At 41.3% G+C, this 26,831-nt stretch overlaps 2 protein-coding genes across 4 annotated transcripts in view; both read right to left on the reverse strand.

Annotated features, from left to right (window-relative positions):
* The window catches only part of LOC117296906 (testis-expressed protein 11-like), a 76,905-nt gene extending 72,099 nt beyond the window's left edge, over positions 1-4,806 (reverse strand). The window contains exons 1-3 of one of the 3 annotated variants that reach the window (XM_033780012.1): positions 4,730-4,806; positions 1,743-1,872; positions 321-454 (exon numbers count right to left, since the gene is read on the reverse strand). In XM_033780012.1, the coding sequence (XP_033635903.1) occupies positions 321-454; positions 1,743-1,803 (195 nt within the window). In that variant the 5' untranslated portion in view covers positions 1,804-1,872; positions 4,730-4,806. Of the gene's footprint in view, positions 1-320; positions 455-1,742; positions 1,873-4,409; positions 4,509-4,693 lie in introns of those variants that run through there. The other 2 variants (XM_033780011.1, XM_033780013.1) reach the window with 2 other exon arrangements.
* A 3,855-nt stretch (positions 4,807-8,661) lies between these two features.
* On the reverse strand, positions 8,662-25,390 carry LOC117296626 (adhesion G-protein coupled receptor G6-like). Its single transcript, XM_033779648.1, has 19 exons — positions 25,185-25,390; positions 24,230-24,301; positions 23,573-23,776; positions 22,047-22,318; positions 21,393-21,452; positions 17,352-17,583; positions 16,768-16,877; positions 15,970-16,207; positions 15,406-15,574; positions 14,638-14,784; positions 13,999-14,163; positions 13,460-13,508; positions 13,243-13,352; positions 12,348-12,475; positions 12,044-12,073; positions 11,437-11,735; positions 10,730-10,802; positions 9,500-9,909; positions 8,662-8,960 (listed from the first exon to the last, which is right to left on the reverse strand). The coding sequence occupies exons 1-19, from the start codon at positions 25,388-25,390 to the stop codon at positions 8,866-8,868; spliced, it is 3,069 nt and encodes a 1,022-aa protein (XP_033635539.1). The 3' UTR covers positions 8,662-8,865.
* Between the last annotated feature and the right edge of the window lie 1,441 nt (positions 25,391-26,831).

Below are 26,831 nucleotides of genomic sequence, written 5' to 3' on the forward strand. Positions count from 1 at the left end.
TCATGTTATGGTTTTCGTGTGACGTCAGAGGTCACATCGTCTATAGTTTATTGTTGTCAAGTCATCATTATCGAGCAGGCCTGTATTAACTCATGTTCAGTTACTGCATGTGCCTCCCATAGTTAATGTATGATATGGAAACTGCATGCGTTTGAGGTCTTCATTTCATGTAACAGTGTAAAGCCAGAGGTCTGCTTGATCATGACGAAAACATCTCATATACATTAACAAGGTTTAAACAAAAACTGGTGAGAGACCAACTTGATTTTATGTTTAGTTTGATGCCACCAAGGACAGGGTTTTTGTGCATCAAGAATTACCTGTATTTCTGCACTCTGATTCTGTGGTAGTCTGGTGTCCAACCCTATTATTGACTGTGAGATGTCTAGCAGCTGGTCCATTATCTGATCACATCTCTGCTCTTCTTGTTCTTGACATAATTGATTCACAAGATCTGTTGATTAAACAAGCTGGGCTCAATGAACAATCTTTACTCGACATAAATAATTGTCACTCATTACTTTCACTGGATGAAATTTCCTTTTCCAAGACAAACAAAATTGCTTGCTTTCTGTTTCATTTTAAAACAAGTATGGTGAAACTTCAAAATCTAACCAACAAGTTTGTTGAGAGTGTCACGAAGGAAAGTTCTAGTGCATGATTCATGTTCTGTTGGCTGACTTATTAGAGTGTGGGTTCAAATCCAATCCATGACACTCTTGTGTCCTTGTGCAAGACACTTACATGAAGATTAACTATTATTGCTTCTCTTCACCCAGGAGTGATTGGGTACCTGCAGCCGATTTAACAAAACTCTAGGATGAATCCTAACTCGAGTTAGGACGGGAGGATAGGTTCAATGCTTCCTACGTATTTGGATACGAGGACGAAGATTAGGCCTAAGTTAAGAAGAGTTTGGTGAAATCGACGGTTGTACATGTAAGTGTGAAGGCAGAAATGGTTCTTGTGATGGATTTAGCTCAGTGCAAGGCTACATAAGGCCTTTTCACACTATTGACCTTCAATCCGTGTCGAACCTTATTCGGATAGGGTCCGTGTTGGTTCTGGAAATTTTAACCACGGATACAAACAGCTTCGCTTTTACACTATAGCTCTGCGCGAAATAAGCTTTTTTGTTACATGTGTTACTTTCAATCCGGGTATTATCCGACCGTTTCACACTGCAAAATCTTAAGCGGATCGAAGTGGGACGCAGCTACTTTTTATGCGCACAACGCCTTTTGTACGCGTGTTTTCTTTACGCGCTGGACAACTGTAGTGTGCGCGGATGGCGCCACGTACACTCAACACGGATCAAAAATTAAATTGGAGGTGTTCACACTAGGGCTTTTGAACCCTGTTGGAATCTTCGACATGGATAGAGATTTATCAACCCACCTCCCGGGCAGGGTTGGTTTCGACACGGATAATGCGCCATATCCGAACCGAATGAAAAGTTGTAGTGTGAAAAGGTCAGTGCACATTATCCAGATCGTATCCATGTCCAACATGGAGATTTTTAGTAGTGTGAAAGGGCCTACACATGTTCCCTTAACATGTGCATACAGTTTTCCACAAAACAATTTGCAAAATTCAGGCATTGCTATCCAAATGTGATGTCAGCAGAGCTACTTGGAGAGAATTGTACCAGTCCTGCAGGTGTTCTACATGTAAATGGCATTCACAGACAACGGACCACTGAGGGTGAATACTTCACCCTATAATGAGGTATGTATATTTACCATCAATCTTCTTAACTGCACTTGTGATGTCACCAGCGTCTGTTTCCATTTTGACCGACATTCTTGCTGTACATACAGAGCAGTGCTCAGCAGATTCTGGTTGCTAGGGGTTCTCTATGAAATCAATAATCTGTCAATTTGAAAACCCACAGTGATATTAATATTATTATCTAAAGGAACATAATTCATGCAAACACACTGTCAGCATCAGCTACATGTGTAGGAGACTCTTTCACACAAAAAACTAGTTGCATGGCTAAAATTTTACACTGGGCCGCAGATTGGTTGTTTAGTTTCGGGCCAGTAAAATTGTGACCAGACAAGTCCAGCGGCAGTTTAGTGTATTTTAACAATTGAATAACAGCAATGTTCAGTGTAATATGTAATTCACAATTGAAGAGAACCAAACATTAAACAAATAGTCCTACTAAGTACTTACTTTAGAGTCTGAAAAACACAAAAAGGGACAGTTCAATAACTTGTGATGACTCAGTCACATTTTGAATATGGTTTTGTTATAAATACATAGGTACAAACATTTCTGGTAATAATGTATAATACATCAATCATCGAGTCCCGCCAGTTCAACTACAAGAGTGAAATTTAAAGTACTCTTCATGGGTCTTAGTTTAGCAGGCATTATTATGGAAAAGTTTCCGTATGGCGCCACCACTTTTTCATTTGATTTGAAATAGTATAATATAGTATCTTTTAATTTGCCTCAATGAGAATCCCTTTTAGTAAAAAATTGTGAAAAAGTGGTGGCGCCATACGGAAAGTTATCCATAATGTAAGCTTTTTGTTCACTTTGGAGGGTTAAATCTTATCTATAACTATATATGACGTCTTGTCAGCTCTGAGAAGCCAGGCAAGAAATGATGATGGTGCACGTCTCTTCCATTACTGCATTACTGTAACGGCGACTGTGATGAGACAGATGTTTTAAGAGGTGGGCTTATTTCTTCCTTCCTCAATCATGCGCTAACCAACCACGTACAATATACAAATATTGACTGCTTCGAGTGTTATGGTTAAAACCACGACTCCCGAGGTGATCCCGGAGTGTTCTATTTTCCCGAGGCACAGCCGAGGGAAAATGGAACGATCCGGGGATCACCGAGGAGTCGTAGTCTTAACCATAGCACGAGTTAAAGCAGTCAATATTTGTTTTATAACACCCCCAACAGACTAATCATCTTCGTACGCGTGTTTAAAATACACAGATGCACAACTGATTGGATCGAGGTGTGTAAAAACACGTTTGGGTACTGCACGCCGTGTGATAGTCGTTGGACTATCACACGGCAAACGACGCACTATTACACGGCAAACGATGCACTATCACACGGCCGCCGTCTAGTAAAACTAAGACATATCATGTGACGCGCTCTAAACCAATGAAAAGGCAGAATATTTGTACACCCCTTACAAATATTCTGCCTTTTCATTGGTTTAGAGCGCATCACATGATATGTCTTAGTTTTACTAGAAACGACAGCCGTGTAGTGCATTGTTTGCCGTGTAATAGTCCAACGACTATATCACACCCAATCAGTTGTGCATCTGTGATGTGGATCTGAAACGCGCGTAAGAAGGATGATAAATAGTCTGTTTAGCTGTTATAAAACAAATACATGTAGGCATACTGACAACTTTAACTCGTGCTATGGTTAAACTCCGACTCCCTTGGTGATCCCCTGACTGAATGTTATACCTCGGTTGGGGAAAATGGAACACTCCGAGGATCACCTTTGGAGTCGTAGTTTTAACCATAGCACTCAATCAAAGCAGTCAATATTTGTATACTGGTATTACTAACACTAGTATTAGTAACTACATGTAGCAAGTGTCCGTCCGTAAACAATCTGGCATAAAAAAAAGCAGTCCTACAGTACTAGTGCCGTCAACTCGCTTGTGACCGTCAACTTGCCGTCAACTCAACCACTTTTACAGATGGCAGGTGAGGTATGGGTTAGTCTTGACCCAAGACGTCAGCGATCAATTTTTAACATCACGCGGGATAACTTTCCGTATGGCGCCACCACTTTTTCACTCATTTTTACAAAAGGGATATCTCACCTCATTGATTCTTGGAGGAAACTTAAATACTACCGGTATATATTATTTCATATCGAATCGCAATGGATAAATGGTGGCCCACACTTTTCCCTAATCCATATGCAAGAAAGCGCCCCCCCCCCCCCTTGTCCATGTTGCGCAAGCGCTGTAAAAAAACAGCAAGATGGCAGCCGACCAAGAATTTTTTTTCACCCAGACAAAAATTCAATTTTTATACTGAAATGGGTAGGCCCCCTAAATAAACTAAAGCTTATGAAAATTCCCTTTTATTCGTATTCTTTAAAGTTCTTTGCCTCTTTTGGATTTTAAATAAATTTGGAGGAGTTGACAAAAAGGCATGCAAGGAAGTGTAGTAGTAGGTCCCTATAAAAAAGTGAAAGCAGGATTTATTTATTAAATATAGGTGGGGGATAATTTTATTTTTATAGGATACGATTACGAAACAAAATCCAGAAACATCCGAAAAGTGTGTTCTTCATGAACATAGAGCCAAGCACCTACTGCCTTAGCCCCACTTGTTGTGTGGCCAAGGATAGAATCAGCTATCCTTGGCCACACAAGTGGGACTACTACTACTGTCTACATTACCTTCTCCCCTGTTGGCCTCCTGCAAAAGATCGTATGAGAAGAGAGTAGGGATAACTTTCCGTATGGCGCCACCACTTTTTCACTCATTTTTACAAAAAGGGATATCTCATTGAGGTAAATTAGATACTATATTATTTCATATCGAATGAAAAAGTGGTGGCGCCATCCGGAAACTTTTCCGAGAGTAGTAAAAAGAAAACTCGTCGCTGAATGACAAATAAATGACACATTTGACAGATTGTGTGTATATATTTATAGCATGCATGGCATGCATTCAATCTTACCGCGGCCATCCAGAATGCATCATGCACAATACATACCAGTGGAGTGTGATGTACACTTTTGTATACACCCCTACACTACACCGCATGCGAAGTAGTCGTGCGTTGCATACTCGTCCTCAAGATGTGTCAAGCAGTTACATGGTAAAATAAAGTAAACCATGGGGGGACGGGAATGCTGCCGCCCCGCAGATTATTTTGTTTGATAGCGCCCTCTTTGAGAAAACCTTATTAACAGCCCAGACTCTTGGCCGAATTCGGGCGGTGTGTTCTTGGATGCTCGAGAACAAGACGGATCGCTGTTCTTGGTTTATCTGCTCAAACGACGATGTGATAAAAGCGCCACGAAAAGAGGTTCGATACTGGTCATGTGACAACGTGGTTCGTCAGTTAAATAGGATGTTTTTTAACAGTTGGAAACCCGACAGTAGAAAAGAGACCACACTTTCATTGTTTTCTTTGAGATGACAACTTTCAACCATTTTGCATCTAATTTACTTATTTTCTTGATGTTGTGCTGCCATTTTGTAAAGTGTTGTTCTCGAAACCCCCGATGAAAGGTGGTGTGTGATCTTGTTCCGAGTGAATCATTCTCGGGTCATGAGTTCATCGTTCGGGCGTGAGAACAGCCCACTCGGGCCAAGAACACACCGCCCGAACTCAGCCGTGTCTTAATAGTATGTGAGATATTAATGAAAGAAAAAAACAGCCCTGTCACACCATGGTCACACCGTACGAAGTTGTGTGCTTTCAGATGCTTGATTTCGATACCTCAAATTCTAAATCAGAGGTCTCGAAATCAAATTCGTGGAAAATTACTTCGTTCTCGAAAACTACTTCACTTCAGAGGGAGCTGTTTCTCAAATGTTTTATACTATCAACCTCTTCCCATTACTCGTAATCAAGAAAGGTTTTATGACAATAATTATTTTGAGTATTTACCAAAAGTGTCCACTGCCTTTAACGACCATCATCTTGTGTTTTATTTCAAGCTCAACTAAGGAGGGCATGTTACACCTAGTTTGTTCACTTATGAAAAACTTTAAGTTTCCAATACCGTTTTCATATGTGAGCAAAGCTAGTAGAAGTCGCACCCTTGTAGGCATTTAACTCTCCTTTTGGTATTTTCTTTTACCCCAATGTCTCCCATCTCATTGACTTTTTACTCAAGCAAATTTCCCAAAGTACCAATATTATTTCTGTTCCTCTTTGCGCCGAGATCATTTTCCAAGCAGTGGTGATTGTTTTTTTTTTTTTTTTTTTTTTTTTGTTTTTTTTTTTTTTTTGGGGGGGGGAATATTCCTTTTTTTGGGGGGGGGTTTACAGTAAAAAAAAAATTCTAACAGTTCGAGTCCTATTTCTTTGGTAAGTCTTTATCTCAGATCCGGACATTTTGTCTTGTATCCATCAGAATGCTCACTCTCCAGTTTATTCCTGTACTGGGTTTGAAATTCCTAGTTTTATTGTAATAAAATTAATGTTATCAAGCGTTGTTTTTGCGACTCTTTTTTTCTGAATTTGCTGTCTGGAGTTTATTTCATGAAGTCCCAACTTGGTTCTGTCCCCAAACCCCTCAAACAAATTAATTTCTACCAATAGATGCAAGGCACATGACGTCATTGACCGATATCTCCCCCACCCCCCCCCCCCCCCCACACACACAATTTTGTATTGAGGATTCATGCAAAACATTAACAAAAAGGTTGTTTTAACCATCCCCTATATATTTGAAAAGCGACCTCAAAAGACAAAGTAGATCGAATTATATCAGCAAGTAAAACGACATCCAAATAGTCACGGGATGGTATATGTAATACCCGAGACCATACCAAATCCCATGTGGTTTACTTTCACAGCGTTTCTCTAAAATAGCTAATTAATTTGTTAAAGAGTATTGCCAGGACAGTGCCTACTCAGTCACCTTTGTTGCCCCCTTCCCATCCCCACTATCCGACATACTCACACAACCCCCATCCCCGTCCTGTTCTTTTAGACCCTTATGACAGAACTGCACATAACGCCTCTCCTTTTTTAAAGTGTGCTTTGCACAATTCTAAAGCTTTAGAATGTTACTTGTTAAAGGCAGTGGACACTATTGGTAATTACTCGAAATAGTTATCATCATAAAACCTTTCTTGATTACGAATAAAGGGGAGAGGTTGATGGTATAAAACAATGTGTGAAGCAGCTCCCTCTGAAGTGACGTAGTTTTCGAGAAAGAAGTAATTTTCTACGAATTGCATTTCGAGACCTCAAGTTTAGAATTTGAGGTCTCAAAATCAAGCATCAGAAAGCACACAGCTTTGTGTGACAAGGGTGTTTTTTCTTTCATTACTATCTCACAACTTCGACAACCGATTGAGCTCAAATTTTCACAGGTTTGTTATTTTATGCATATGTTGAGATACACCAACTGTGAAGACTAGTCTTTGACAATTACCAATAGTGTCCACTGTCTTTAATGAATTAAAAAATAGTAAAAACAAAGAAAACGGTTATTTTTACGCACGAACACAGTGCATACAAAACTATCACACATTTATCACACACGTTTATACTTGTTATGTTTATTGGTCATAGCTGTCTTTATTATAGATTATCTTGATACAACCCATGTGACCTTTCTCTGACCAATCATAACGCATAAACCTTCGGATGCGTTTAATGAATTAAACATGACACTTTGATCCAGTTACCGAGTTTCTATTTTATCAATAGTGCAGAGCTATTGTTTTAATATAATTTAGTATTAAGTGAAACATTCTATTAAAACCAATTTCCTCCTTCTTTATATAGATCAATTTAAGTTAAAATAATTATACCAAACCTATATTAACACTAGCTAATCACTAAGTTTACACCACAATCCACAGTTTTGATTATTATTGGTTCAATTTATTTTGAACGATGATCATGACCCTTGCGTTTCCTTTTCCAATATTGTTAAGAAGAACAATTATTTTGTTTATGATTAATTACAAATAGCTTGTGACCAAATCATTAATTAACAACCTTGCTTGGGAGGTACTATTTACACTAGAATCTAACAGCTGCAATTATTAATTTTTTCTTCTCCATTTGTCTCAAATACAATCTGAATATTATTTACAAACTTACATAATTATTTGTTTTATTTAACCAAAAACTAAAAGGAAAAAATACAATAATGTATTACCTTTCAAATATTCCCTTTGACATTGTTATAGGCGTACCCTTTGAAAACTGAATAATAAGAATAACGAAGGTACAACCTTTTACGTGAGAGAAAAGCCATTTGGTTCCGTCTTGCGCAATCGATTTTGGCTCTTGGGTTGAGGTTTGGGGGTTAGGTGGGGTGGGATTGGTGAGGTGGGGTGCGGGTTGGTGAGGTGGGGTGCGGGTTGGTTAGGTGGGGTGGGATTGGTGAGGTGGGGTGCGGGTTGGTGAGGTGGGGTGCGGGTTGGTGAGGTGGGGTGCGGGTTGGTGAGGTGGGGTGGGATTGGTGAGGTGGGGTGCGGGTTGGTGAGGTGGGGTGGGATTGGTGAGGTGGGGTGCGGGTTGGTGAGATGGGGTGGGATTGGTGAGGTGGGGTGCGGGTTGGTGAGGTGGGGTGCGGGTTGGTGAGGTGGGGTGGGATTGGTGAGGTGGGGTGCGGGTTGGTGGGGTGCGGGACATACATCTTATACCCATCGCATTATCCATCATCGTTGATGAGTTTCTCACGAGTTGAAGGCATTGCAGATCCGTGGTAAAAGACTACCATTGGCTGAAAGTCTGCACTTTTCCCTTGTTTTTCATCAGAGAATGTGGTCAGACGTCACATCATGCGGTCAATGACGTAATGTGCAATACATCTATAGATCCCTTGCACATGGCGTCACCATCCAAAAATAGTCAAGTTTAGCTATCGTATTCGACAGTTTGAACCTTTGAATCCTATTGCGCACACAATTGTTGCTTTAATAACTTTGGAAAGAAACAACACTGCACACGCTCATATGATCCCTTCTTTCTTCGTCGTGCGAATCTTACAAAAATATAAAGTTTAATCTTAAAGTCGACTTAAATCAACGAGTGATAATGTCTGCTGCCACCTAGCGTTTTAAACTCTCACTAATTTATTTGACTCTCTTAAGTGACGACGTTTGCCATTGGTAATGACGCTTGGCACGCTGATTCAATAAGGCCTTCAATAGTTATGACTGATCGTTGCAGATAGGGTTATCTATACCATTCGGCTCCGAGATCTTAGACAGCTCTGCAGCATTCACGATTCCTTCATTCTTTGAATCTGGTTTAAATTAAGAGAATAATGTAGAGGTCGATAGAAGAGAACACATAAAATCTGACGAATTTTTCCGGAAAAATGTTGATGGAAAGAATAGTTAGTAGCCTACAGCAACTCAACTCTCCCTCAGGTGGCATGAGTTTACATTTGTACATGAAAACTTTTCTTGGAAATATCAGCAGACAATGTGATCTTCCTATGTGCATTTATGTTAGGTATTTTTTGTATCGTAATTATGTTTATTTTATTTTGCCAACAGGGACCGCCACTCAATCATTTAATAACCTTAACCCCTGTCCAATGTGTAATGTCATGGCCATATCATGATATCATGTTTGCTCCCCCATGCGTGGGGGAGCAAACATGATATCATGATATCCTATACTGGACCATTCCACATACGGGGGGACTCGGTCCCAGATTTGTTTTCCTTGTTTTTGTTTAGGGGCATTAAACTATTTGCAATCATGTGCTAAGCACACGTCCCCGACTACCAATATATAATTCTTGATGTGGACAAGGTGACAGGGATCTATAAATACCTTTTCCACAACTGGCAGATGACTTTGTCGATGAACTAATATCCTCATGTTGCATTCCCAATAACTTCATCCACCGTTGTCGAATTGACGGCTTGAGAAGACACTGGAATACGAAGATGTTAAACCCCTGTGTCGTGTTGAAGATGACGAATAAGTAACTGAATGCCAGATTCGCCTCACCGATGCCAAACAGAGCAAAGAACCACGTGAGGCCAAACAGGACCGTGATGCTCGCACACGCCTTGAACTGCGCCCTTAGATCAAAGTTGCGCCGTGATTGGCTGATGTTGCGCCTGCGCATTTTACAAAGCTGCAACGTGACTACCAGGAAGATGACGAGGTTGAAGAGGAGAACGACTGAGACGGGTGCGAGGAAAGATGCGTAGAAAGGAATGCGCGATAACCAACATCTGAACAAAACATATAAAACAAGAAAGTTGTTCAAATAATATAAAGCTTAGGATATAATTGTTGATAATTATACAGTTTTTTAACGGCACACAATGTACAATGTTTTCTAACACAAAGATTTCCATTCAATCAAAGAAAAGCCCATTAAGAGTTACCTTAACATTTGTCTAGACACACTTATTGCCAGGCTGCATCAAATAACCCACCTACTTTTTTTTTTTTTTTTTTTTGAATTACCAATAATAGATGAAAAAATGTACATGGTGAATATAATTAGCAACCGTCACTTTTTTTATTTGCCACGTATTAATCAAAGTAACTGTAGGCCTATGGCTGCACCTTGCATTATGAAGTCTCACTGCACGTGCACGCACCTTCCATAAATGAAGATGAGCACGTCTGCTGTAACTGGTCTACTGGGCAAGATTTCATAGTTATTCTATGTACACGGGCCTACTTTGATCATGTGGCAGCTCTTCCAGTAATTCACTTTCATTGACCTTTAGTACAAAAATAGCATAGACTTGTATCGTCTCCTGACGATGCCTAGAGCAAGCCAGTCGAAACGTTGATTGAGACAAATTCAGAACTGACTCCGCGGTGGTGCAGTTAATCACGATCCTATAAGCTTAAAGTAGTCCCAGCCTATTGTCTATACCATCCGCCCTGGTAAAGAAGGCGGGACAGTTCTTTTCAGAACTGAGCAGTCTCCCGTAGTGGAATAAAGCAATACAGTTCTCTACGAACAAACTCTACACATGGTGTTACCGCAAACCCAATATACATTGTAGTGTCTAGAAAAGATCCAAATGAACTTACAAGCCGTTGTAAAGTCCGTAATTCTCTGGGAAGTTGATACTGAATGTTACAGCCACTATGACAAAGGGCGTACCTGTGGTGTTAGAAACCAAACGAAAAAGGATCAGAGAATAGTTTCCACGCAGGAGGGCGTGTTATTTTAACCAACTACCGTAGGTTTTGAATGGTTGGCAACTCTTCTTTAATTTTTTAAAAGTCATTATAAATTGATAACCATATAGATGTTAATAACCATTCTGTTACCCCCACCCCCCCCCCCCAACATTATTTGTGTGCGTGGAAGAATCGCATAACGCCCTTCTACAAGGCACATCTAGCAATCTCATGACCCAAACAATGTAACATTAATGTTCCATTTATGTTGCTAGAATTACCCCAAGAAGTGTTTTCTCATGCACAATTTGACCTTCTTTGTATGTGATTTATGAACGGCAGCAAACTGATCAAATCTTCACGCTTAGTTTTCTTGAAACACGGTGTTGCGCAACTATGCTTTCTTTCCTGTGTCCAGTAACCTTTCGTGTTGACCTTCATTTCATAAAACCGTGGACTTTAAAAAAAAATCTTGCATGTAGCTCACATTATTACTTTGTTCTACCATGTTGAATCTAAAAATTGTGACTAAAAATCTAGCTGCCCAAGAGTGTCGTTATCATAGCATCAAGACATAAACACTGACCAAAACCCAAATAATTGGTTGCCCTTACCCCAACCAAACAGACACATCTTCATCATGAATCTGCTGTAATATTTATCGAAGACCAGCACGAGTGCCAGATACATGTTGAATGCTTCGAGTGCCATCCATGCCATCGATGCTAGTAAGCTGTAGTGAGTAGCCGCAGCCATACCGATGCAGACGCTTTCCTCTAGGCCAAGTTCAACCGTAAGGGTATTAACAAGAAAGGCGATGTTTGAGAGAGCCAGCGCTACCGAGAGATGGACGAGGATTTTCGTGTGCCGATCGGCTCTCGCTTTCCCGTTTTTGCCGGTGTTAAACGAACCACTGAAAGTTAAAGAATTTGCCAAATATTAGTAAAATTTGTAGTTACTTTTTATGATACTGAGAGAGCGCCTTTCGTACATTGTACCCATATCATGGGTGTTGAGAGCGTCCAATGGATAAATTTTCTTTAGGCACGTGGTTGATGGATGCCACTTTCGGTCTTTATGCAGCATCCGTGTTTGCTCCCATTATTTATTGTTTGTTTGTTTGTTTATTTTCTTCCTTTTTTTTAACAGAAAATGTTTTTGTCTCTTTCCATCATACAGTAAAAAAAAAGTATGGCTATTTTTTTTCTCGAAAACACTTACCTCCCATCAGCTCTGTATTTTGGCTCTTCTCTGCAATAAATAAATAGGATCATTTAAAATCAAATGAGATTCACTCATAAAAGTTCTACTTTTTTGTTCTTTCTTTTTTAAATGACCTTTATGCACATGAGGTTAATGTGGAGAGCAACCTCATTGGGGTTCAAAGGAGGCTGTGCATTTGGCCAATGTGTGCCATGTGTCCAAATCTGTACGTTGCAATTATTCCGTCATCGCTGTACGACTGGGTGACGTCATTGCATAAAGGTCATAAGTAAAACGTAATCAAAAGGATGCGCGATTTTACCTGAAACAGCCCAATGTCAAGATGGTCAAAGCCAGTGCAACGATAGAGATACTGCAACCTACATAAGATAACACTGACAGGATTTGGGCGTGTACTGGATCCAATGGTTCACCTTTGTTGTAAATATCCTGATGAAGAAAATAATAATAGAAGGAATTGTGAAAATTTAGAGATGAGGCAAGAACAGTGTACACATGGAGGTACAAGTGCCTCCATGGTAACACAAGTGTTGCACGCTATGATAAGGTCAGTGGCAAAATGGCACCCGATGCGAAACCGAGAGCGCCATTTTGCTCACGATTGCATACAGAGTTGCATTGTGACAACACAGTGACGATGGCATGATGGCAGAATTGCACCGAGACAGCAATTTGGTAGTGGCAAGAAGTTAAAGCTGACAAAACAGTGACAGAGTAAGGGGTTGTATTCTGACAGCACAGTGACAGTTTAGTTGCAATGTGATCGAGCGCACAGTGACAGCGCTGCAATGACATACTGCATTGTGAAAGCACAGGGGCACGATGACAAAACTACAGTGTGACATCACAGTGGTAGCATGGTCAGTACATTGACAGTACTTTGTTAGTGCAGCGGCATTTCACACTATAGTAGTCCAACCCCCAAAATCTATACTATAGTATAGATTTCTGGGTGTTAGAAAGAATTTACTAGGAGTGGGATTTGAACCAACGACTTCCAATATAGATTGGTACACTGGTACATAATACCTCACAACAGCGGTCAAATGACAGAACAAGAACACAAAAAATTAGAGTACCTGCAAGGTGATGGCACCAATCTGTAATGTCCACTGTGTCACATTAATGTACACATGCTGGCAATTAAAGCATGGTTGTAATGTACAGTCTAATGATTCAAGCATGAGTAAACTCACCATTAACATTGCGAAGTTTGTGAGATGGTCACACTCACAAACAACAGTCTCAGAGTTGGTCAACTCACTGATTAACGAGCAGCCTTCTGTTGACCAACCTCCTTGGAAATCTATCGATGAATCACAGACAGGTGGTTAGGACTCTTCGAATGTTGTTATTGGCCAGCCTTTTTAAATCCATAAAGTTTAGTAATTAAATACCCAGACATCTACTTACCGTTCGCATTCACATCCCAGAAAACACACTGAGGATTGTCAGCACCTTGCTGTTGTCAACAAATAAAGGAAGAAGAAAATAAATTTGAATGAAAACTAAAATACGCCAGTCGTTTTTATTCAGGTTTTTGTTGTATTGCAACTGAATTGCTTTAAACCCAACTGTCTCCTGAAGACGACCATAGCATACTCATCGAAACGTCGAGTTGTTATTAGTCTCGGGGCTCTTAAGAACCACACGGTTCAGGGTGAGTTTTTTCTTTACACAAATGATTCTATCTCCATAATGCAACGTTGGAAATTTTACTAAATATTGAGGCCTTCTGTTGTTTTTAAGCTACTTATATTATAGATATCGAATGTGGTTTTATTGAACAGTTAGACCCATTGCATTATCCGCCACTTTGTGGACAGGACACGCATGCGTGTACACGCTGCGCACGACTCTCTGCCAATGATAGCTCTTCATTGGTGCACGTGGTAGCGGCCAATGCAAGTGGTCTGGTCGTCACGATATCAACCGACTGTTACCAAACTTACTGTTCGGAGTACTTGGAGGTGAATCCTGACAGGCTTTGCAAGGTCTGTTAAGGTTAGATTCCCGATAGACGCCGAGATCACAGCACTGTTCAGTACCGTGCCCGTGACGTTATCAGACGTTGATTTGAAGCCGTCGGTTTGGCTTTCCACTGATGTTGTGATAGCCTGTGAAACCAAGGTCAAAAAAGGTTTAAAGACACTGGACGCTAATGGGAGTTTTTACTGTCAAAAACCGGTCATCTCACTCTTGATGAGCTCAATCGGTCGTCGAAGCTGCGAGATAACTATGAACAAAAAAACAACATTGCCACACAACGTTGTGTGCGTTCAGATACTTGATTTCGAGACCTCAAGTTCTAAGTCTGAGGTCTCGAAATCAAATTCGTGGGAAATTACTTCTCGAAATCAAATTCGTGGCAAATTATTTTTTGGGGGAAACTACTCAATGTTTTATACTACTAACCTCTCCCCATTACTTGTTACCAAGTAATTAGGTTTTAAGCTAATAAATATTTTGAGTAATTATCAATAGTATCCACTGCCTTTGAAACTAAAGTATAGCTACACATAACAAAGTAATTTTGTTTAAGGGGTTTCGGGTAATGAAGTCTGCCAGCGAGTAAGGACAGTGATACTCACATTGAAATAAGTTGTTTGTTGGTAAAGCAGGAACTGACATGTACTCAGGTACACGCCTGCATCTTGCAGTAGCATTGGTGGTACGTGTATGGAACCGAGTAAGTCCGTTCCGTTTCCTGGTGAAGTTTCGTTTCTCAAAATAAAAGGCTGCAAAGTAGACACAAAAAGCAGTGAATGGTTATTGACTGCATGTGATAGCGGTAGAAATCTTGCAAAATGGCGCTATAGAGCATTTCTGCGCCACTTCAAGGAACGTATGCAAAGCCGTAGACTCGACTCAACCCAAATCCTGTGCCATGCCATCACCAGGAAACTATTGCATTTTCCAACCTGTTTCGCACGCGGGACCATATTTTGACGTCGAGCGCACACTGTCATACCGCTTGTTTGCTAGTGTAGTTTGCGCGATGTGCTTGGGATCTCTCACAGAGAGAACGGAACTTGAATGCGCGTGCAAATTAACTGATAGATTTTTAAAGGACTCCGACGATTTGTTTTTACCAAGTTCTGTAGTGTTTTTAGAAAACCATGTAAATACATCTGGATCGAACTGTTTGAACTACAGTATCTTGAGTCTCAAGTTTTGCGCCATTTATTTTCATAATGAAGGTGACGATGATGATGTAAAAAAGCTGCACTCCTTTAAAGACGTTTACCTAGTTATTCCAGTAGAAATGTAATTTCTTTTCTTCTTTAATCAATCAAAGTGAACTTATTCATAACATGAACGGAAAATGTCGAAAAGTAAAGTAACAATAAAGTGTTCACCTTGACGTCGTCATCTTCGCCCGATTGCGATCCTCCGAATAGGATGCTCTCCTCGCTTTGATCACGTGCATCGACGATGATGACGTCAACGGCACGTGACTCTGACGTCAACTGTGTGGAGTTGATTAGAGGTACTTGAATTGTAAACTCATCGATAAGGTACAACAATCTGTGAAGGATTAAAATAATTTTATATACGTTTTGATTTATTTTGTGTCAAAAAAATATATTGAGTTAAAATATGCAAGTATTGTGATCTAAATGTAACACTGCCTTTTGATGTAGAAAAACCTCTGAAATTGTTGCGGTTTGAATTTGTGAACGCTTACAACATTCACGCATACGTATAACACTTTTGATTGGCAAACGCCATAGAGTTGTGCACTTGGCAGAAAAACGCGCATGCGTGACGCCACCCGAGTCGGCTACATCAACATGAAAAGGCGCATTGGTCCCTCATTTTGAGAGCAGGAAGTGTGAAGTGCTTAATCGCGGTGTGTGACTCTACAGTCATATAAAAGGTTATCAAATAATTTATATCAAATACAAATAATAAAGACAAACCTGCTTGTGGTCCTGTTTATTATTTGACTATTCACGAGTTCTTCCAATCTCACTGACGTCATCTGAAACGCTGTTGCCATGGAGTCCTGGAAGATCTCCCGCCCTTTTACTGGGTATAATTTGAGAGTGCGCAGAAGACTTGACAGGACACCAACAGCATTTGTAACGTCATCGGCTTTGAGTGACGCCGGATATGACGTCACCGATTCCAGCGTAGATGATACTTCTAAAACATTTTCTTAAAGTAAATCAGATCAATCATATTCCCTTAAAGACACTGGACACTATTGGTGAATTTCAGAGACCAGTCTTCTCACTTCGTGTATGTCAACATATGCACTAAATAACAAAGCTGCGAAAATTTGAGCTCAATTGGTCGTCGAAGTTGCGAGATAATAATGAAAGAAAAAACAGCCTTGTCACACGAAGTTGTGTGCTTTCAGATATTTGATTTTGAGACCTCCAAATCTAGTTCTGAGGTCTCGAAATCAAATTCTTGGTGACAATACTTCTTCCTCGAAAACTACGTTACTTCAGAGGCAGCCGTTTCTCACAATTTTTTAGACTATCAACAGCTCTCCATTGCTCGATACCAAGTAAGTTTTAACCCAAAAATTATTTGGGTCCACTGCCTTTAAAGAAACCATAAAACTTCGAAGGAAATATTGGTGCACCAAACTGTAACTATATATGGATTCAATGTACATGTATACAAAATTATATATTTGTATGTGTATTTTTGTACAAACCAATAGCAAAGCAAACTCCCGTCGTTATGAGATAAATCAAAGAACCAACCTTCGGTGATTTGAATATTGATGAGTTCTTTGAGAACGTTAGACGCTGACGAACAATCATCTGTATCGGGATCTTCCCAGAATGACGGGCCGTTACTGGCGTTCCAAAAACTATAGTGTTCGAGTAAAAAGTAATAATTGTTTTACTTTCAATCTTCCGTGTGCCATTTTACTGTCTACATTTGAACATAATTGTATGATAAACACGTCGGTCTTGTCTACGTGGTTTTAAACATTGTGAAGTTCATATACCTGTTACATTGTAACTTGTTGTTTCTTCCCTGCTGCTGCCTGCTGCTGTTGTTGTTGTTGTCGTTTTCATTTTCGTTTTCGTTGCTGTTTTTGTAGCCGTCGCCGTCGTCGTTGTCGTTGTCGTTTTGTTTTGTTTTTGTCTGGTTTTCACATACAAACTAATGTTATAAAACGGGGCTTTAGTACAACGATCTACCATGACTCTTTTGCGCTTCCACGCACAGTACATTATGCAACGAAATAAGACGCACAAAGTTACTATTGTTGCTCATCATTCAGATTAAAACAATTACTTGATTGTTTAAATAAGAAAACAAACTAAGGATTGCTTACCAAGTCCTACAAGCAAAGCTCATACCAACTCCAATAGTATTGTACGGGCACGGCACTGTCACTGTTTGGTTCGCTCCGGTCTCTGGCCACGTGATCACACCAGTATCCCCTAGCGTTACTTCGCTAAAACACGTACTATCTGGCGAATTCGTAATTGGGATATCATTCGTGATTGGGATAGTAGATTGTTCAGTCGTGCCGAGGGGTGATGACGATGTCATGGGTGCCGTTTCTATACAAGAACAGGTTTTAAACCAAAACATGACATAAATAATTGCCCTTTTGTGGTGTTTACTTTAAATTAAGTCCGGCCTGTTAAGTGATACATTTTGTAATTGTTTAATTTGTCACAGACGTGAATCTACTTGAGCGCACCATGATAAGAGATATTGTCAGAACGTTGTTTGCTAAACTCTCTGCCAGTACCTTCCAATAGTCTGAAGTAGGGTGCTTTGCCTATTAGTGTGCAAGCCACGGCGGCGTGTTGGTGAAAGGTATAGCTCGGTTCGATTTTATTATGGACCCCAACTAAAATATAAAATAAAGCTGCCAACATGCTTAACGGGGTATACCGGTTTACAGTTTACGTAATTAAGTGAATTTGAACCATAACAATTGATGTTAGAAATGGTAGAGCTAACAAAACCTGTCGAAAATCAGTGTATCCGCTTTACCGGCTGTAAAGTGTCTTATTGACATGACAATGTTGTGCAATGTTGTTTAATAGTAGACTGGTGCCGAGCTGTTACGACCACATTATAATTAGGGTGGGGCATGAGGATCCATTTTTTTTTTCCATTCAGCAGAAATTCACGTTTGAACAGTCGTGGTAGTTGGCAGACGTCTGTCGCGGACGCCAATGTCAAGTTTAGATGCATCTATCAATGACATATTCATCTCATCTTGTTGTCAGTTTGTTGGTGATCGTGTCTCATTCCATCATACAGCATAGACCTCCAGCTATGGAGCGGTGGCTAGCCAACGGAGGCCATGACATACAGCATAGACCTCCAGCTATGGAGCGGTGGCTAGCCAACGGAGGCCATGACATACAGCATAGACCTCCAGCTATGGAGCGGTGGCTAGCCAACGGAGGCCATGACATACAGCATAGACCTCCAGCTATGGAGCGGTGGCTAGCCAACGGAGGCCATGACATACAGCATAGACCTCCAGCTATGGAGCGGTGGTTAGCCAACGGAGGCCATGACATACAGCATAGACCTCCAGCTATGGAGCGGTGGCTCGCCAGCTGAGGCCATGACCTCCAGCTATGGAGCGGTGGTTAGCCAGCTGAGGCCATGACCTCCAGCTATGGAGCGGTGGCTAGCCAACGGAGGCCATGACCTCCAGCTATGGAGCGGTGGCTAGCCAGCTGAGGCCATGACCTCCAGCTATGGAGCGGTGGCTAGCCAGCTGAGGCCATGACCTCCAGCTATGGAGCGGTGGCTAGCCAACGGAGGCCATGACCTCCAGCTATGGAGCGGTGGCTAGCCAGCTGAGGCCATGACCTCCAGCTTTGGAGCGGTGGCTAGCCAGCTGAGGCCATGACCTCCAGCTATGGAGCGGTGGCTAGCCAACGGAGGCCATGACCTCCAGCTATGGAGCGGTGGTTAGCCAGCTGAGGCCATGACCTCCAGCTATGGAGCGGTGGCTAGCCAACGGAGGCCATGACCTCCAGCTATGGAGCGGTGGTTAGCCAGCTGAGGCCATGACCTCCAGCTATGGAGCGGTGGCTAGCCAACGGAGGCCATGACCTCCAGCTATGGAGCGGTGGCTAGCCAGCTGAGGCCATGACCTCCAGCTATGGAGCGGTGGCTAGCCAGCTGAGGCCATGACCTCCAGCTATGGAGCGGTGGCTAGCCAACGGAGGCCATGACCTCCAGCTATGGAGCGGTGGCTAGCCAGCTGAGGCCATGACCTCCAGCTTTGGAGCGGTGGCTAGCCAGCTGAGGCCATGACCTCCAGCTATGGAGCGGTGGCTAGCCAACGGAGGCCATGACCTCCAGCTATGGAGCGGTGGTTAGCCAGCTGAGGCCATGACCTCCAGCTATGGAGCGGTGGCTAGCCAACGGAGGCCATGACCTCCAGCTATGGAGCGGTGGCTAGCCAGCTGAGGCCATGACCTCCAGCTATGGAGCGGTGGCTAGCCAGCTGAGGCCATGACCTCCAGCTATGGAGCGGTGGCTAGCCAACGGAGGCCATGACCTCCAGCTATGGAGCGGTGGCTAGCCAGCTGAGGCCATGACCTCCAGCTTTGGAGCGGTGGCTAGCCAGCTGAGGCCATGACCTCCAGCTATGGAGCGGTGGCTAGCCAACGGAGGCCATGACCTCCAGCTATGGAGCGGTGGCTAGCCAACGGAGGCCATGATCTGGTGGGGATGTTAAATTCTACCAAATCTCTCTTTAAACGGCCGTTACCGTGTCAATCCTATCTACACCAAACTGATAATGTTCCATTGTCCGGAGAAGCATAGCCCGATTGATTCTTTATGGCGATTGAACATTGGGTTTATTATTAGTCATGTTGAAAGAGAGCCATAACATCCCTACAAGGTGGGTTTGAATACAATCATGTTCAGGATGTAGTGAAGCATGATGGGAACGACTGGACATAGGGTCTATCAGCTGGTCAGCGCAAAGTGCAGGACCACATTTTGATATATGCATGAGGCTTAAATGTAAACGATTCAAACCCAAGTTTCAAGAAGAATGTTGTAATCAAGCATATATAGACCTTTATCATTCTGCCTCCATCCTGGTCATGTTCCTCGTGTAATGAATACCAATAATGCATGCTAATAATCGTCTTGCAATTAGGAACCAGGCTAGTTTTTTATTCTTCCAGCCTCGGTTTGGTAACTTTGATATCAGTAGGAGAAATTCGAGATGACTGCACCGTTGATAAAGTTCTCTATAATTTAAGGCAAAGTATGGCGGTAAGAGGTGACCAAGTTGTTGGGTTATGAATGGTCCGGTGTGGCGGTTTCAGTCTTCCGCCGTGTTCAGTTTTCCGGGTGACGTAGCCGGACATTTCAGCACGTTGTTCGAACGGTTTTAGCTTTCCGGCGTGTTCAGTTTTCCGGGTGACGTAGTCAGACAAAAATACCGCCGCGAGTACCCTGGCATGGCGAGTACTGTAGTTCTCTCTGTGACCCCAAATTGTTTCTATTTTACGATTCTTTTCTGTTTATTCCCTTGCCCCATCACACGTATTCAAGGGTACAACTTTAAGCAGGTCACGCTGCTTGTGCCACTGGTTAACAGGATAATTGCTTGGTCTTAACACCAAATTCTCTCATACGATCCACGCGTTCGCCGCTCGTTGTACTCGTGGACGCCGCCAAGACAGCTACCGGGGGTAGAGTAACACGGATGACTCAATACGGCACCAAAAAATTTACTACTCTCGCTGTGCGCAGGCATCGCATGACTTGGTCATTCGGAAAACTGAACACGGCGGAAAGTTGAAACCGCCACACCGGAGAGGGGGGGGGGGGCAACATTATCTCCTGTCACATAATAAAACGTTTTGTCACTAGGTTTGATACTGTAAAGAAACAATGATTCATAAATACCTCAGACAGTTTCACTATTCCCGGCTGTTTTCGGATACTGCGCGCTAGTCTGGTGCAAGACCTTTCTCGTTATGGGTTAAGCGGGCGCTGTCGGTGAGTTGCTCGCGCTGTGTGTGACAGGAAAACGAGAAACATCTTGCACCAAGACTTCGCGCACGAACGGATCCGGAAACTGTCAGTCATAACAATGCAACACACGGACGTACAGAGCTCAAGCACGGAAACGGATAAGTTTTACAGAGTTTTCTTACTTCATTGCGCCTTTTAACCAAAAAGGCAGTTATAAATGGGAATACAAGAGTAGTGACTCGTTCTTAAACTGCCGTTTAAAACCTTGCAGAGTTGTTGCCATGCGACTATATGGCCCTCGCCTTTGGCTCGGGCCTTTATCACACGACAACGACCCTGCCGGTCCTAAACGGCCGTTTAAGAACTCGTTGCTACCCATTTCTGTACAGCTCACCAGTGCTTGGGGGTTTTGTCGCTACTGGAAGTGGTGCTCGGAACGGAAATGTGTAGTTCACTGAAAAATAAAAAGATGAATCATAAACTCAGCTTTGGTTGCCAAAACAATGCAAACTCTGATTAAATGGTCACTTTCATTGCCAGAAATGTGAGAGACTGGATGGAAGGCACAATGCACTTAAACCACTGTTACGATGTTCTGCTCGTCTGATCGTGAGTGACCTTATGGTTGACCTCAAGCTGACACTGACAATGTTGGTCATTGTCAAAGACCAGTCTTCTTACTTGGTGTATCTTGTAAAAAATTGAACTCAATTGGTCGTCGAAGTTGCAAGAAAACGATGGAAGAAAAAACACTATTGTCACACGAAGTTTTGCGCTTCCAGATGCTTGATTTCGGAACATCAAAATCTAATTTGGAGCTCTCAAAATCAAATTCATGGAAAATTACGTTTTTTTTCAGAAACTTCGTTACTTCAGAGGGAGCCGTTTCACATGTTTTATAAAATCAACAGCTCTCGGTTGCCTGTTACTAAGTTTTTATGCTAACAATTAATATAAGTTTCCAAAAACTAGAACTAATGAGGTTAGATTTTACTTACTAGATGGAAAGGGACAGGAAATGTGTCTTAATAAAATTAATTGGATGTACCGTTAATTGTGTTCAGTTCTTTGTTACACAAAGTCCCTTGGCAGCAGTAAACGCAGACTGAAGTCGAACCATCAACTTGACGACAAGATTCTCCGTTTGTAGCGGCGGCAGAGCTCAGACAGTCCTTAGATAATTCGCACGTCTTCTTGATATTGACTTCCCCGTTTGCTTGGTATATCACTTCATTCTGGCAAGTAGTTCTCTGTTTAATAGTACCAGAGAAAACTGACAAAAGGTTTCGTGGTAGGACAGTGGGTGACGTGTGAGTGAAACTGGGTGAAATTTCAACCTTAACGGGATGTAAAATTCTTAAAATACATCATGGGGCAAGTATTGAGTCCTCGGCTAATAGAGCTATTTAAAAACCCTGCAGTGAGCGCCGTCTTAACCACTTCGTACACACACTGGTAATGCGATGATATCCCAAAATGGACCATGCCGCACGCCCTACTGGATGCAAAACAAACCCTTTGGACCCATGAACAAAATCTTTATGGGCTGACAACATGCCACGTCGCATCCGAACACGTCCCGAGCGCTTCTTGAAAGTTTTAAGCGTAAAAAGTAGCTGAGAGCACAACAACATTTTGCTCATCAGAACAAGGTTACCCGTCAAAATACAATGTACCGAGTGTGAAATGAACCAAGTGTGACTGTATACTGTTGATTTATTAGGACACATTATAGCAATGTTTCTGCATGTTACAAGTAGAACCATTATAATTAGGTCGTCAGTTAGGTGTTCACCATCTCGTGGTTTGATGTTGTCATTACTTACTCACCGGGTAGCATTGAGATGAGGTACAGCCATCGTTTGTAGTTGCATTATTACACGCATAACAATATTGTTCTGTAGTTAAATATAACAACAATATCCATATATTTTGAAACAATACAAGTCATGTTTTTTTTTACCAGGGGATTGTGGAAGACAAAATTTGTTGATGACAGTTTTTAAACGTTTGTACTTCCCTGGGCTACTAGTAGTTTAAATGTGTGAATATTTAAAATAGAAACAAAACAGAAATCAAAGTTAGCTGCAATTTAATTGTAACACTAAAAGCAGCAACATCATACCGGGCCTTTGGGTTATGTTTTTGGTTGTTTTTATTTTTAAAATTGTAGATTTGGAATAAGGGATTTTACAGGCCACGTGAAGCAAGCTTGTTTTGATATAAAAATACAGCTGAAGTCATTTGACCTTGGGTTAACACTAAATAGTTTATTCTGTGCACCTTTCTAGTTTCGTTTGTGCTTACTTTCTAGTTTCGTTTGTGCTTCCTTTCTAGTTTCTGTTGTGCTTAATACCTCGAGGTCTAGCTTCTTTTGTGCTTTCCTCTCAAGTTTCTTTGGTGCTTTCATCCCTAGTTTCTTTTGTGATTACCCCTCTTATTTCTTTTGTGCTTACCTGCCTAATTTCTTTTGTGCTTACTTTTCAAGTTTGTTTCGGTGCTTACATCTCTAGTTTCTGTGCTTACCCCTCTAATTTCTTGTGTGCTTGCCTGTCTAATTTCGTTTGTGTTTACCTGTCTTTAACCTCTCTATAGTTTGTTTTGTATATACCTGTAATACCGAACATTGCTTCGGTGACTTCCTGCCCACTGTATATGCTGTTGTCACAAAGAGCACCCGTCACAATAACCGATGACGTCACACTCTTTAGATTAAGGAGCCAGCTTTTAAAGTCCACCAATTGGTCATCGCATAGAAGCTCATTACCAGTCAGGATCCTGGCAGAAAAAATTACCTTCATAATAATTTTAATATTTAGAAATCATCACCTCCGGGAAATATAGGTCAGTTTGTTGGTGTATGTTAATAAGGCACCGTATGATGGCTTTGGAGAAAAATTGTACAATATAACCGCTGCAAAACCACTGATGCATGAACGGCAAAATTATTAATGTGTGTAATCCTCCATGGTGCAATTAAGCAGCAACCTCTTGGTGGCGTGCTTTGGTTTTGAATGCCACGGCAATAGACCTTATCACAAATACTCAGTACGCTCACAATAGACGTGGAATGAGGTGCATGCTGGTCTAGCTAGCTATCAAATTTGATCACTAGCTAGACCATGCAGCATGCAACTCATTCGACAGTTTGCGCTTGCGCAATGGTATTTGCGAAAAGGTCTATTTATATATATACAAAAATAAACCCCAGATAAGAATGCGATTACTTACAACTCTTGAAGGTGGTCTAGTCGATCAAAGTCCACATATTCGATCCGGGTGATGTTGTTGTGCATAAGATTTCTGCCAAACAAAAGGTACGGGAATAGCGGGATAATAACGGGGTTTTTTTAATGAAAGGCGGCCCACAGGAACGCAACAACACAAATACTCTACTGTTTTTTGTACAATGACAATTGAAGGAACGTTACAGAATTTGTAAGAAGAAAAAAAACGTGAAGATCACAGATTCACATACAACTTACATGGTATAAAAAAACATCCCTTGAAATATTTTTGTCTGAAATGTCATATTTGATGAGAATCAAACAAACTAATTTCTTGTTTGGAGTTGATCGTTTAGTGAGCGTTTATTCATTTTTATTTTGGCATCAATGCAATGCCAAATTTGTAATCGGTGTTCACTTTTCTCTCGTGACCCAGATGACCGATCGATCTCAAACTTCTACAGGTTTGTCAGGTTATGCATAAATGGTGGATTACATAAAGTGCTTACACTGCCAGCAACTATTTTGTTAGCAAAAACCAATTCTGTAATATTCCTTTAAAGACAGTGGACACTTTTGGTAATTGTCAAAGACCAGTCTCCTCACTCAGTGTATCTAAACATATGCATAAAATAACAAACCTGTGAAAATTTGAGCTCAATTGGTCGTTGAAGTTGCGAGATATGAGTGATATTAAAAAAACACTTGTCACACGAAGTTGTGTGCTTACAGATGCTTGATTTCGAGACCTCAAATTCTAAACTTGAGGTCTCGAAATCAAATTCCTGGAAAATTACTTTTGTCTCGAAAACTACGTCACTTCAGAGGGAGCCGTTTTGCACAATGTTTGATATTATCAACCTCTCCCCATTACTCGTTACCAAATGAGGTTTTATGCTGATAATTATTATGAGTAATTACCAATAGTGTCCACTGCCTTTAAAAGGGAGGAAACTTACAACACCGATGTGTCGATGGGGAAGGGGCGGATGGAAACCCATCCTCTATATGAACAGTCTACGGTTAGATTCCCGTCGGATGTCCTCCAGCAATCGCATGGTTGACCATTGCCACCATCGCCAGTCCCATCTTGACATACGTCTGGTATAGCCCCATGTAGTCCACATACGAGCCACAGTAATAGAAGTAGGCCGGGTACCAACATCCGGATAGTAGTGGATACGACGAGGTATTGGGGTTTAGGTCAATGGATAAACTAAAAGACAACAACGGGGAGGAAAAATGTGAAAATTATTTATATTTTTAAAAGTTCAGTTTTTGTTGGGTTTCCCCGCCAACAGCAAAAAAAAAAACGTTTTCAATTTACACACGGCTCATTAACTTTGTTTGTAAGTGACAGCTCCGTCGACAAAGCATTCAACAGTAGTGAAACTTATGAGTGAAACTTGTGTTTAGCATTCGATGGTGAGAGTGAGGCAATAATGTGGTCAAATTCATTTGAGCTCGCAGAGTTCATCGTATATAATCCAACCAGTCACATTCGGCGTAAAGGTGCTATGGTGAAAGAACCAGCCATGTACCGTACATGAAATAGTCTATGGCTGAAAAGTACTTGAATTGGAAGAACGAAATCACGTGTTCACTAAAACGTAATAGTAGCTAAATAACAACCCTACTTTGATCGGATAAAGGGGTTAATCGTCAAATTAAATGCGTTCTAATTATTTAATTTTGCTGAAACCGAACGGGAAAACCTGTAATGTTGTTTTTATTTTGCTTTAATATTAATTATCAGAGAGAGTTAAATCCTTTTAAGGACTCAAATGTATTAAAGAGTAATCTCCAGGGTCTGGCATTAAAATAATAATTATTTTTAAATGAACAATGAACAACCGCATTATTTACAGCCTTAGTTGGAGAGCCGTATTTTCACCACTCAGTCATATTCCAACCCATTTCTAATTTGTTATCCTTACCCAAGTATAAGCTCCTCGCAGCATTGATAATAAATCAGTGTTATTTCAATGATTTATGATTAATATCCAATAATTTCTAATCCATAGAAAACGCTGAGGTACTCGTTTTATCAGTATGTGATAGATGACTACCGGCTTCCATATGAAGCATATTGAGCCTCCCTTCTACTGGATCCTAATCAATCTTCACATCTACTCTTCATTTCCAGTGCGTGAACCTTCTTCACAGTATAGACACTTGAAGTTAATTGAGTCCCAGAATGAAGTGCCTCTCAACCTCAGTTTGTGTTTTTACTTTGTTGCGGCGCCAGAGTAAGAAAGCGAAACCCCGTAGCGTTACCAGTGTGTTTGTTGTGTTTGTTTGTTGGGGTGTTTGTTTCTTTGTTTGTTTCAAAACAAATTTCACAGGCATCATCCAACCCGAGTGATTTACATGTAATTGTTTTCACAGACGACTTCACGGGTAGGATACATAAGCATCCTTTTTCTTCTTCTGTTGGCTGGTGCGATTAAGATAAGATAACCATTCGTCACTTGAACGGCCTAAATGCGGAAGCTTTTTGCAGAATCTCTGGTCACGCCAACTTTCCTAATGCCGTTTTTGCGAAACCAATACAATATAAATGCTATACAAATTCAACTATCATTAATTGAATAATGGTTTAGACT

Source organism: Asterias rubens, chromosome 11, assembly GCF_902459465.1.
Source record: "Asterias rubens chromosome 11, eAstRub1.3, whole genome shotgun sequence".
Taxonomy (NCBI): Eukaryota; Metazoa; Echinodermata; class Asteroidea; order Forcipulatida; family Asteriidae; genus Asterias; species Asterias rubens.